This window comes from Coregonus lavaretus (assembly GCF_964263955.1).
Source record: "Coregonus lavaretus genome assembly, chromosome: 24".
NCBI lineage: Eukaryota > Metazoa > Chordata > Actinopteri > Salmoniformes > Salmonidae > Coregonus > Coregonus lavaretus.
This window is the reverse complement of record NC_140011.1, coordinates 43,725,037-43,737,536: the sequence shown is the minus strand read 5'-3', so window position 1 is coordinate 43,737,536 and position 12,500 is coordinate 43,725,037. Positions and strand designations below refer to the sequence as shown.

The following is a 12,500-nucleotide window of genomic DNA, read 5'->3' as shown; positions in this document are numbered from 1 at the left end:
TCAGAAACTGTACAAAATGTTTGCAATGCGCTCGTTAGCATTTAGTTAGCATTCTCTGTGAGGATTCCTTAGTACTTGTTAGCATTTTGTTAGCATTCTGGTAAGTCACGTTTTTTGGCCTTTGAATATTAGTACTTTTTAAATAAATACTTGCAGTCAACTTGTGCACTAGGTAATAGATAAAGCAGATCGCGTTCATTATTTCGCCCATTAGGTAATTTTTCATTATGATGCTTTTTCATTATGAAGCTTACCGGTACTAGTTTCCCAAAACAGCGGTTTGAGCCAGTCACATGCGTTTGTTTACAAAGAAGCACAATGAGCTAAATGGGAGCTTTGTGAGGTGAGTCACTCCTGCAGTGAAACTTCAGTGAAATGATCAAGTTGTATTAAATTCACTACTAATATTTGCCAGCTATATATATTCTAACTAATAAGTTAACTATCTAAAATGTGCCAAATAAATTCTCTCCATCTGGGTTTTGCTAACTTGCTAATGTTAGCTAAGTGACTAACGTTAGCGTGCGTTTTGAGATACTTGCATAACTATGAGCTGGATTGTCTGGCCTAGTAGTAAATGTTGGCATGCGCTCGTTAGCATTTACCTAACATTGTTAGCATTTACCTAGCATTGTTAGCATTTTGGTAGCATTCTGGTAAGTGACGTTTTTTGGGGATTTTCTTCCTTTGAAAAAAAAAATAGCGCCCCTTGTGTGCACTACCGGTAATACCGTATATACCGGGACGGCAAAGGCACGGTATGAAGGTATGGAAATCTGGATACCGCCCAACCCTAGATGCCACCCCTCCATACCTCCACCCCTCCCATCCTTTCATCCCCATAAGAGAGGTGAGACCACACAACACACACAAACACACACAGCCAGCATAGTACTGGGCGTACCTTGAAATGGGCCCTTGTGTTCCTATGTGCAGTGTATCATCACACCGGTGTGATCTTCTCCAGTTATTACAGAATGTACATTATACTAGCAGAACGTTTATTTACGTGAAGATGGTGTTGTACAAAGGCTAGCATGGCTGCAGAACTTAGCACGAAGGAGGAGCCAGTTCCACCGCATTTTCTCCATAGTCCCCCTCTAGCCAGGGACTGATTTAGACCTGGGACACCAGGTGGGTGCAATAATTATCAGGTAGAACAGAAAAGCTGTCAAGTCTACACCCTGCTCCCTCCGGCGTACGATGTCTCCGGAATACTAACCGCCGGTCCTGGGATTTATCATTACGCACACCTGGCGTTCCATCATTACGCGCACCTGCAGATCATTATGATTCACACCTGGACTCCATTGCCTTCCTCATTACCTCCCCTTTATCTGTCCCTCCCTCACGTTCATTCCTCAGTCGGTATTGTTTCCGTGTCCGTGCTATATCGCCACGGTTACGCTGGTCTCGGTTCACGTTTGTTGTTTTATTAAACGTTTCACCTGCACCTGCTTCTCGACGCACAGCGTCGTTGTTACAAAAAGCAGCAGTAATCAAGACCTCGTAGGGTAACATTTGAATGCCCCTGGGCAAGGCCATGGAACAGTAGTGTATTTATTTGCATGTTATGACAGAGAGAAGAACTGCGTAACTCAGCCTCAGGTACCCAAATTACTAGGACAGTATATTTGCATTTTACTAGAGGTTAGACGTTTTACTGGCATAGCTGAGTAGATCTGTTGATACAGTGTTTAAAAACTGTACAGGCCTGTTCTGGCTGCAGCCGCCTCTCTCTCCCCCTCTCTCTCCCCCTCTCTCTCCCCCTCTCTCTCTCCCCCTCTCTCTCCCCCTCTCTCTCCCAAGTCACCCTCTGTTGACTCGTCGAACGTCTCATTCCGCAATCATGGCCATTAATATGGAGTTGGTCCACCCTTTGATGCTATAACAGCCTCCACTCTTCTGGGAAGGCTTTCCACTAGATGTTGGAACATTGCTGCTGGGGACTTGCTTCCATTCAGCCACAACAGCATTAGTGAGGTCAGGGTTCTGTGCAGGATAGTCAAGTTCTTCCACACCGATCTCGACAAACCATTTCTGTATGGACCTTGCTTTGTGCACTGGGGCATTGTCATGCTGAAACAGGAAAGGGCCTTCCCCAAACTGTTGCCACAAAGTTGGAAGCACAGAACCGTCTAGAATGTCATTGTATGCTGTAACGTTAAGATTTCCCTTCACTGGAACTAAGGGGCCTAGACCGAATCATGAAAAACCCCAGCCCAGCCCCAGACCATTATTCCTCCTCCAACAAACTTTACAGTTGGCACTCTGCATTCGGGCAGGTAGCGTTCTCCTGGCATCCACCAAACCCAGATTCGTCCGTGATTCTTCACTCCTGAGAACACGTTTCCACTGCTCCAGAGTCCAATGGCGGCGAGCTTTACACCACTCCAGCCGATGCTTGGCATTGCGCATGGTGATCTTAGGCTTTGACGAAATTTGACGAACTGACTTGTTGGAAAGGTGGCATTCTATGTCGCTGCCACATTGAAAGTCACTAAGCTCTTCAGTACGGGCCATTCGACTGCCAATGTTTGTCTATGGAGATTGCATGGCGGTGTGCTCAATTTTATACACCTGACAGCAACGGTTGTGGCTGAAATAGCTGAATCCACTAATGAAACACATGTAGTGTTTGAAGGCCATGTAGTGTATTTCTCCCTCCTGACAAATATATATTATATTGTCTCACCCTAAAGACAGCTACTACACACACTCACCCTAAAGACAGCGACCACACACACTCACCCTAAAGAAAGCGACCACACACACTCACCCTAAAGACAGCTACCATACACACTCACCCTAAAGACAGCGACCACACACACTCAACCTAAAGACAGCTACCATACACATTCACCCTAAAGACAGCTACTACACACACTCACCCTAAAGACAGCGACCACACACACTCAACCTAAAGACAGCTACCATACACACTCACCCTAAAGATAGCTACTACACACACTCACCCTAAAGACAGCTACCATACACACTCACCCTAAAGACAGCTACTACACACACTCACCCTAAAGACAGCTACTACACACACTCACCCTAAAGACAGCTACTACACACACTCACCCTAAAGACAGCTACTACACACACTCACCCTAAAGACAGCTACTACACACACTCACCCTAGACAGCTACTACACACAGTCACCCTAAAGACAGCTACCACACACACACTCACCCTAAAGACAGCGACCACACACACTCAACCTAAAGACAGCTACCATACACACTCACCCTAAAGATAGCTACTACACACACTCACCCTAAAGACAGCTACCATACACACTCACCCTAAAGACAGCTACTACACACACTCACCCTAAAGACAGCTACTACACACACTCACCCTAAAGACAGCTACTACACACACTCACCCTAAAGACAGCTACTACACACACTCACCCTAGACAGCTACTACACACAGTCACCCTAAAGACAGCTACCACACACACACTCACCCTAAAGACAGCTACTACACACACTCACCCTAAAGACAGCTACTACACACACTCAACCTAAAAACAGCTACCACACACACTCACCCTAAAGACAGCTACTACACACACTCACCCTAGACAGCTACTACACACAGTCACCCTAAAGACAGCTACCACACACACACTCACCCTAAAGACAGCTACCACACACACACTCACCCTAAACACAGCTACCATACACACTCACCCTAAAGACAGCTACTACACACACTCACACTAAAGACAGCTACTACACACACTCACCCTAAAGACAGCTACTACACACACTCACCCTAAAGACAGCTACTACACACACTCACCCTAAAGACAGCTACTACACACACTCACCCTAAAGACAGCTACTACACACACTCACCCTAGACAGCTACTACACACAGTCACCCTAAAGACAGCTACCACACACACACTCACCCTAAAGACAGCTACTACACACATTCACCCTAAAGACAGCTACCACACACACACTCACCCTAAAGACAGCTACTACACACACTCACCCTAAAGACAGCTACTACACACACTCAACCTAAAAACAGCTACCACACACACTCACCCTAAAGACAGCTACTACACACAGTCACCCTAAAGACAGCTACCACACACACACTCACCCTAAAGACAGCTACTACACACATTCACCCTAAAGACAGCTACTACACACACTCACCCTAAAGACAGCTACCACACACACACTCACCCTAAAGACAGCTACTACACACATTCACCCTAAAGACAGCTACTACACACACTCACCCTAAACACAGCTACTACACACACTCACCCTAAAGACAGCTACTACACATACTCACCCTAAAGACAGCTACTACACATACTCAACCTAAAGACAGCTACCACACACACTCACCCTAAAGACAGCTACTACACACACTCACCCTAAAGACAGCTACTACACATACTCAACCTAAAGACAGCTACCACACACACTCACCCTAAAGACAGCTACTACACACACTCACCCTAAAGACAGCTACTACACACACTCACCCTAAACACAGCTACCATACACACTCACCCTAAAGACAGCTACTACACACACTCACCCTAAAGACAGCTACTACACACACTCACCCTAAAGACAGCTACTACACATACTCACCCTAAAGACAGTTACTACACACAGTCACCCTAAAGACAGTTACTACACACAGTCACACTAAAGACTTCTGTTCTATAATGTTCTCTAGTGTTCTCTAATGTTCTCTACTGTTCTGTAATGTTCTCTAGTGTTCTTTAGTGTTCTCTATTGGTCTCTACTGTTCTGTTGTTCTGTACTGTTCTCTAGTGTTCTGTACTGTTTTCAGAGGCAGATGTAGGGATAATATATGAATGGGTTAGGCTTAGCACTGGGGAAGACTTACAGTTAGAGTTGTGTTTGTTTTGGGGTGGAGAGAGACGGATAAAACTACATTCTGTGGGTTATGTGATGTAATGGACTGAATTATGTTATTTTGCAGTATAAAGACAGCCATTGTGTGGATATCAGACCTGGGTTCAAATACTATTTCAAACATCCAATTATTTTCACATACATTCCCGAAGTAATTATTCAGATATATTTTATTTGAAAAGACAAGTAGTCGAAAATTGTAATGTATTTGGAAAAACACTTAAAAAGTATATGAACAATTTAAATACACTGGCTCAAATACACTCCCATGCATTTACCCAGGAATTTGGAAATAGTATTTGAAATAAGTATTTGAAAATCCTCTTAAATGCAATGAATATTTGGTTTTTACAAATAACCATTAAAATACAAAAAAAAAGTACTTGTTTTGGGCTGTGTATTTGAAAATACCCAAATACACAGAAAAAGTTTTTTTTTATACCAGATACTCAGATACACATGTATTTCAACCCAGGTCAGGTGGATACATGTCAGCCCAGAGGGTAACACTTATGTTATAGAATGTGGTCTGTAGTGACAGTTGACATTAACATTCCCTTTTCTCTCTCTCTCTCTCTCTCTCTCTCTCTCTCTCTCTCTCTGTCTCTCTCTCTGTCTCTCTCTCTGTCTCTCTCTCTCTCTCTCACGCTCTCTCTCTCTCTCACGCTCTCTCTCTCTCTCTCTCTCTCTCTCTGTCTCTGTCTCTGTCTCTCTCTGTCTCTCTCTCTCTGTCTCTCTCTCTCTCTCTCTCTCTCTCTCTCTTTCAGTTCTTCTGCGAGCGGTGACAGGTAACTTCCACCGCGCCTCTCCTCTCGCCCCGTCCGGCACCGTCGCCTCGTCCTCCATGGAATACCTGGAGATCCACCCCCTCTTCCCCCGCACGCCACAGCCAATCAGGCGCCTCGAAACTCTCCAGGCGGCCAATACCAGCCCGGACCACATCCCCGCCCCCCCTGCTCCCTCTCCAATCGGCATGCACTCCTACGACTCCCTCTCCAAAGCCGAGCCAATCGACGACGTTGTGGTTCCTGCCTCGGCCACGCCCTGGTACAAACTGACCAATGGGACCTTCTCTCCTCCGCGACACGTCTCCGCCTTTCACCCTGACTCCTCCTACTTAAAAAAGGCGACCATCCCCAGCCCCCCTGTGCTCATCGTCAACCCCCAGCCCAAAAAGTCCTCCTTTAACTCGGGTGACTGGTTTGGGTCAGACACCAGCGGTAGCCCCCCCAGCACCTTCGGCAGCCCCCCAGGAGGTTCAGCCTTCTCCCCGCCCAAATCAGCATTCTCCCCGCTTAACCCGTCATCTGCGTTTAGTCCGCCATCCTCCGGGGGCAACGTTGAGCCAGACAGCCCCCATCACCGCGGCAGTAAGTTCCCTTCTATGGGCATCGGCCAGATCCTGAAGAAGAAGGTCCCCTTCCAGCCATTCAGTTTCAGGGCGGAGCAAGCGGTGGAGGAGGATCTGGTGTCGCCGCCCCCCTACCACATGCAGACGCTGCTCTGCGCCTCCGGGGCACTTAAGACCCTCTGCTGAAGCATTGTGGGTAACGGGACAACGACGATGATCAAAGACCAGGATGTGGCTCTGGTCCAAAGTTAGTGCACTATAAAACGAGTTGTCGTCGTTTCATACAGTTTTGGATCTCGATCCTTCTTCCTGCGTCCTGTTTGGGGCAGGAAGTGGGTGTGGTACTTCCTGAGCGGCCTTGGAACTTTTGTGAACTTTGACCTGTGACCTGTCCTCTGCAGAGGCAGTCACCATGACGACACTATGACTCTAGATACACAGAGACACTCTGGCTGTTGGAGTGAAAGACTATAAAATAGAACACTGAAGACTAAAGTTGGATTGAAATTAAATGAAAATGACACACTTTGTACTGTCAACGATTGTTTCTGCTGGTAAAAGGCCTTTGTGAAGACAACTTGTGACTCCAGTGACTGGAACATGTGAAGTAAAGCTCCACAGTGTCAGAGTTTTACCTGTCGTTGTTACATATTGTGTTGTGAGAGAGGGCTGAGTGACACACACACACACACACACACACACACACAGAGATGAAGATATGGTTTTTACAGTGGAAGTCGCTGTATAATCTAACTATTGTAAACCAAACCTACAACAACAGGGGCTGATTTCCCTGGAAGACTGTTACGTCATTGTGTTATTCTAGGAGGTCACTTGAGGTCGACATTACTGTGGTTGTGTGTTTAGCCACATAGTTGCAATACCAACACCAGGCTGATCTTTATTGCTGTTACGTTCATTAAAACAAACATTCTATGATCTGTGGTTTATCAGTAGAATGTTCGCTATAGTTTCATTCCAACGGAACCTGACGTCAATGATGGCTTCTACCATAGAATCAGAATAAGTTCTAATTCTATGGAATCCACAGTGAATAGTGTTCCACTGAACCCAACACCGCAGAATCCTAGCGATAGTATGTTTCCTAGCCAGTCACATATCCTTCCATACCCACTCACTGCTCTGACTTCCCTGCAGACCTATACGTTACTGTTCTGAGCCCAACTGTCAACCTGTTGTGTAATCAGGTTCTAAATGATATAACAGTGGAAATATACATCATTCCATATGACAGTTTAACTGTATACGAGCCAGTCCTAGGGCGTGTCCCGAATGGTATACTATTCCCTACAGAGTGCACTGCTTTTGACCAGAGCCCTATGGACTATAAAGGGAAAAGGATACCATTAGGGACTCGACCTCGGTCTCTGTTAGCAGATCTACCTGTTGAGGCAGACATGTTCTATAAAAGTGTCAAAGCATTTACGATGACTTGTTGAGTGTTGCAACACAACCCAACCCTACCCTGCCTCGGACTGAAACAGAAGGAAGAGGAGAGGAGGAGGAAGAGGAGGAGGAGGAGGAGGAGGAGGAGGAGGGGGGAGGGGGGGGGGCAGAACTACTAGGATCACTGCACGTCGTCTTAAGTGATACTGCCTGTAGTTTGTGCAATACTACTAAGTGTGTGTTCTGCCTGCTGTGACGGCGGTATTGCCAAGGTGCTTTCTGAAGGAATGGAAACGATGGTGTTGTTGCCGTGACAGTTTGCTGTGTAAATAAAAAATACTGTATGATTCCAGTCTTCTAAATGTTCCGATGATGGATTCTAGTGTTCTGTATTCCATGATTTAAACTACTCCTGTGTTCTTATTCATACTGACTGTAACGTTTGACATTGTCACACCATAGATTCACCAGGACTGTATTGGACTAGCAGATGTTTCCATGTACACAAGGCTTCACAGTGCTGAGATAGAATGTCTTTCATATCTGTCAACTTGCATGCAAAACCGTTTTAATACCGATTTGAATAAGTAAATGTCAAAACTTTTGAACTTTTTTAAAAATATGAAATGTTGTTTTTTTGTCGATATTGAGATTGAAATGGACGGACTTGAAATCGAGGAGGTTCTTTTGTAAGCTTTTGTAATGAAGTGCTTTTTGCTTTTGAGTGTCGAGAGATTTTTACGATGGCTTATAAAATATTTTAAATATTTATACTAAATCCATTAAGTCTCTGTCTGATCCTTTTTCTGCACCTGCTGCCCTGTCTGAGGGCATGCCCGTAGACAAACGGTGTGTGTGTGTGTGTGTGTGTGTGTGTGTGTGTGTGTACGATACTCAGTCTTTATTGAACATTTCTCAAATACTTTGCCAAAATAAACCAGTTTTATATAAATATAAACCAAATAATCAAACGTATACATCGCAAACAATAAAACAACATATTGATCAAATATTACATTACTAAGTCCTAAACAAAGGCCTGGGTCTCTTTCCCAAAAGGAGAACGTGAACTATCACTCACTCCCAGCAAGATGGGAAACAATCCTGACCCTATTCACCCTCCCTACACACACCCTCACCCTCCCTACACATGGCGTATCCATTTCCTGTGGGAGTCATGAACACCAACACGACAGCTGAACGACCCCTTGGCACTACCACACACACAATCACACACACACACACACACACACACACTGTTAATCCACTCTGCCATGGCACCCGGGTCTCCTCCATAAACCGTTCTCCGTAACACCGCCCTCCGACCAGACAAAGGTCCCCAAAGCTCTGTGAGACATACACAACACACCACACACAGAAAAAACAGCTCCCTGCTGTGCGGGTTGATGGGGGAGGAAAGAGGGAGGGGGGGGGGGGGGGGGGAGAAGTGGAGAAAACAGTGTTCATTGGCACACAAGTTCAAAATAATAAATGTGATTGAAAAATGGAATGCCTGTAATCGAAAGTGTCACATTACCGTGATACTTAAAACCTACATTGACACTCATTAATGTGGTTCTTCAATAATGATGCATGATACTTGTTGGATGCGCATTTGGTGCCAAGCTGTTTAATTACTCCATAATATTTTCACAGTTCACACATCATCATCATCTGATCCAGGAAGGAATTTTCTGAATGACAGCTGTTGTGATAGCGCATGCGATGCAACAACGGCCCAAGTGCTGGAAAAAAAAGTTGTTGGTGAGGAATGTTCAGATTATTTTGGTGTCGCATTTGTTACACCGGTGAAGACAGTTGTGTCTGGATCCACGTTGGATCCCGAGCGAATTAAGGTTGATAATCTGTTGTTGTCGGCTTCATTTAAAGCAGGGTGTCCTTAGTTATAACAAAGAAAGCATCAAGGCGACGAGTTCATGTTTTCGTATGTTTTTGTCTACTGTGCACAATTGTGTAGGATAGACTATTGCGCAACACCCAACGCTCTTCCTATTCATTATTCTGGATATAATGACAAATTATTACATAGCCCAGTGGGTTTATTCACAATATGATCTGGTAATGAAATAACATGACAAATACATTTAGTTTCCCATGTTACACCTGCATTTTTAAACAATACAAGTTGCCTACTTGAAGTTGAATTTGGAGCTCAGAAATTCAAGTGCTGGATTGAAAATCTGACACTTCCTCAATTTGGTGCTTGAAAAGTCCTTGTAATTATTGTAGCCAATTTATAAGATCTCCTGCTCCCTTATAATGATCTATGATTTTATTTTTGATCAGTTTTAGTGAGAGATGTGGCCACTTTCGTGTGTTTCCCGCTGCTTCAATTGAAGTGTGTTGCGCTACTCTGTTGCGGTAAAACCACGTGCGATTATTATGTGGATGACAACGTCTAATGCTGGCTTCAACTAGGCTTTTCCATACAAATCCTTCCATTAAAAAATAAACCAGGTTTTTGGTCACTTTCTCATTATTAAACAGCAATGGTGAGATTAATGCTACTGCTATTTATGGCTTTATTATATGCAAATTGCCATCATAAAAACTGAGGCAGCAGACTTTGTGAAAATTAGTATTTGTGTCATTCTCAAAACGTTTGACCACTACTGTACTCTCTGTTTAGGACCAAATAGCATTCTAGTTTGCTCTGTTTTTTTGTAAATTCTTTCCAATGTGTCAAGTAATTATCTGTTAGTTTTCTCATGATTTGGTTGGGTCTAATTGTGTTGTTGTCCTGGGGCTCTGGTCTGTTTGTGTTCGTGAACAGAGCCCCAGGACCAGCTTGCTTAGGGGTCTCTTCTCCAGGTTCATCTCTCTGTAGGTGATGGCTTTGTTATGGAAGGTTTGGGAATCGCTTCCTTTTAGGTGGTTGTAGAATTTAACGGCTCTTTTCTGGATTTTGATAATTAGCGGGTATCGGCCTAATTCTGCTCTGCATTATTTGGTGTTTTACGTTGTACACAGAGGATATTTTTGCAGAATTCTGCATGCAGAGTCTCAATTTGGTGTTTGTCCCATTTTGTGAATTCTTGGTTGGTGAGTGGACCCCAGACCTCACAACCATAAAGGACAATGGGTTCTATAACTGATTCAAGTATTTTTAGCCAGATCGTAATTGGCATGTTTAATTATATGTCTCTCTCTCTCCCTCTATCTCTCTCTTTCTTTCTATCTCTCTCTCTATCTCTCCCTCTATCTATCTCTCTCTCTCTCTGTGTCTCTCTCTTTCAATTCAATTCAATCTGGGCTTTATTAAAGGTTTACATTGCCAAAGCTTTAGGTCTCTCTCTCTCTCTCTCTCTCTCTCTCTCTCTCTTGCTCTCTCTCTCGCTCTCTCTCGCTCTCTCTCAGGGCTGGGCAGGGTGACAGAGCGGCTGGGACTAACTGCCTTTGTGTCTGAGAAAAATGGATCATTAACCTACTGTATGCTGACACACACACGCACACACGCACACACACACACACACACACACACACAGGGCAGCAGACATGTCTAATGATCCCATTGGATCTTTCTAATGGATAGGGATAATCAAAAGAAGATTTAGGTTTTGCATACATTAGAGATTCAGGAAAAAATTATGAGATCAGTGTGGAGCCGCCTTATTATGATCTAGTAGTGGGTTTTGGAGAATCAAACGAAAATTATGTTTAACATAGATTAGGATGACCAGCAGCTGACTTCATCAAACATGACATATTGTACAATATATTAACTTACACTCTATCTAGTTGCAGTTACACTGGCAGCCTAATTCTGATCTTTTGACCAATCAGATCAGATGTTTTGCCAATAATTGGTCTTTTGACCAATCAGATCAGATGTTTTGCCACTAATTGGTCTTTTGACCAATCAGATCAGATGTTTTGCGACTAATTGGTATTTTGACCAATCAGATCAGATGTTTTGTCACTAATTGGTCTTTTGACCAATCAGATCAGATGTTTTGCCAATAATTGGGCAAAAGATCAGAATTAGGATATCTGTGTAATTGCAGCCAAAGAGACGGTACATGGGCTAATATTTCTATTGAATTAGAAGGCTTAACAGAATCAACGGATCAGAGGTTATGTGATATACACTAAGTGTACAAAACATTAAGAACACCTTCCTAATATTGAGTTGCACCACCCACTTATGCCCTCAGAACAGCCTCAATTCATCTGGGCATGGATTCTACAAGGTGTAAAAACCATTCCACAGGGATGCTGGCCCCATGTTGTGTCAAGTTGGCTGGATGTCCATTGGGTGGTGGACCATTCTTGATACACACAGGAAACAGTTGAGCGTGGAAAACCCAGCAGCGTTGCAGTTCTTGACACACTCAAACCAGTGCGCCTGGCACCTACTACCATACCCCGTTCAAAAGGCACTTAAATCTTTTGTCTTGCCCATTCACCCTCTGAATGGCACACATAACACAATCCATGTCTCAATTGTCTCAAGGCTTAAAAATCCTTCTTTAACCTGACTTCCTCCCCCTTCATCTACACTGATTGAAGTGGATATAACAGGTGACATCATTAAGGGATCATAGCTTTCACCTGGACTCACCTGGTCAGACTGCGTGGCATTGGGCCAGTAACTGGAAGGTTGCTGGTTTGACTCCCAGAGCCAACGAGGTGAAAACGATGTGCCCCTTGAGCAAGGTACTTAACCCTAATTGCTTCTGTAAGTTGCTTTGGATAAGAGTGTCTGGTTAAATGTCTTGGAAAGAGCAGCTGTTCCTAAGGTTTAGTGTATATTGTATACATTAGAGACTTGTAAACTGTAAGCAATAATATAAGA

General features: G+C 44.1%; 1 protein-coding gene across 1 annotated transcript in view; it reads left to right on the top strand.

Moving 5' to 3' along the window:
- The window catches only part of LOC311100263 (hormonally up-regulated neu tumor-associated kinase homolog A-like), a 26,032-nt gene extending 17,621 nt beyond the window's left edge, over positions 1–8,411 (top strand). Inside the window, exon 10 of the mRNA XM_084141105.1 lies at positions 5,694–8,411. Coding sequence (XP_083997231.1) covers positions 5,694–6,463 — 770 coding nt within the window. The 3' untranslated portion in view covers positions 6,464–8,411. The remainder of the gene's footprint in view (positions 1–5,693) is intronic.
- Positions 8,412–12,500: the final 4,089 nt, after the last annotated feature.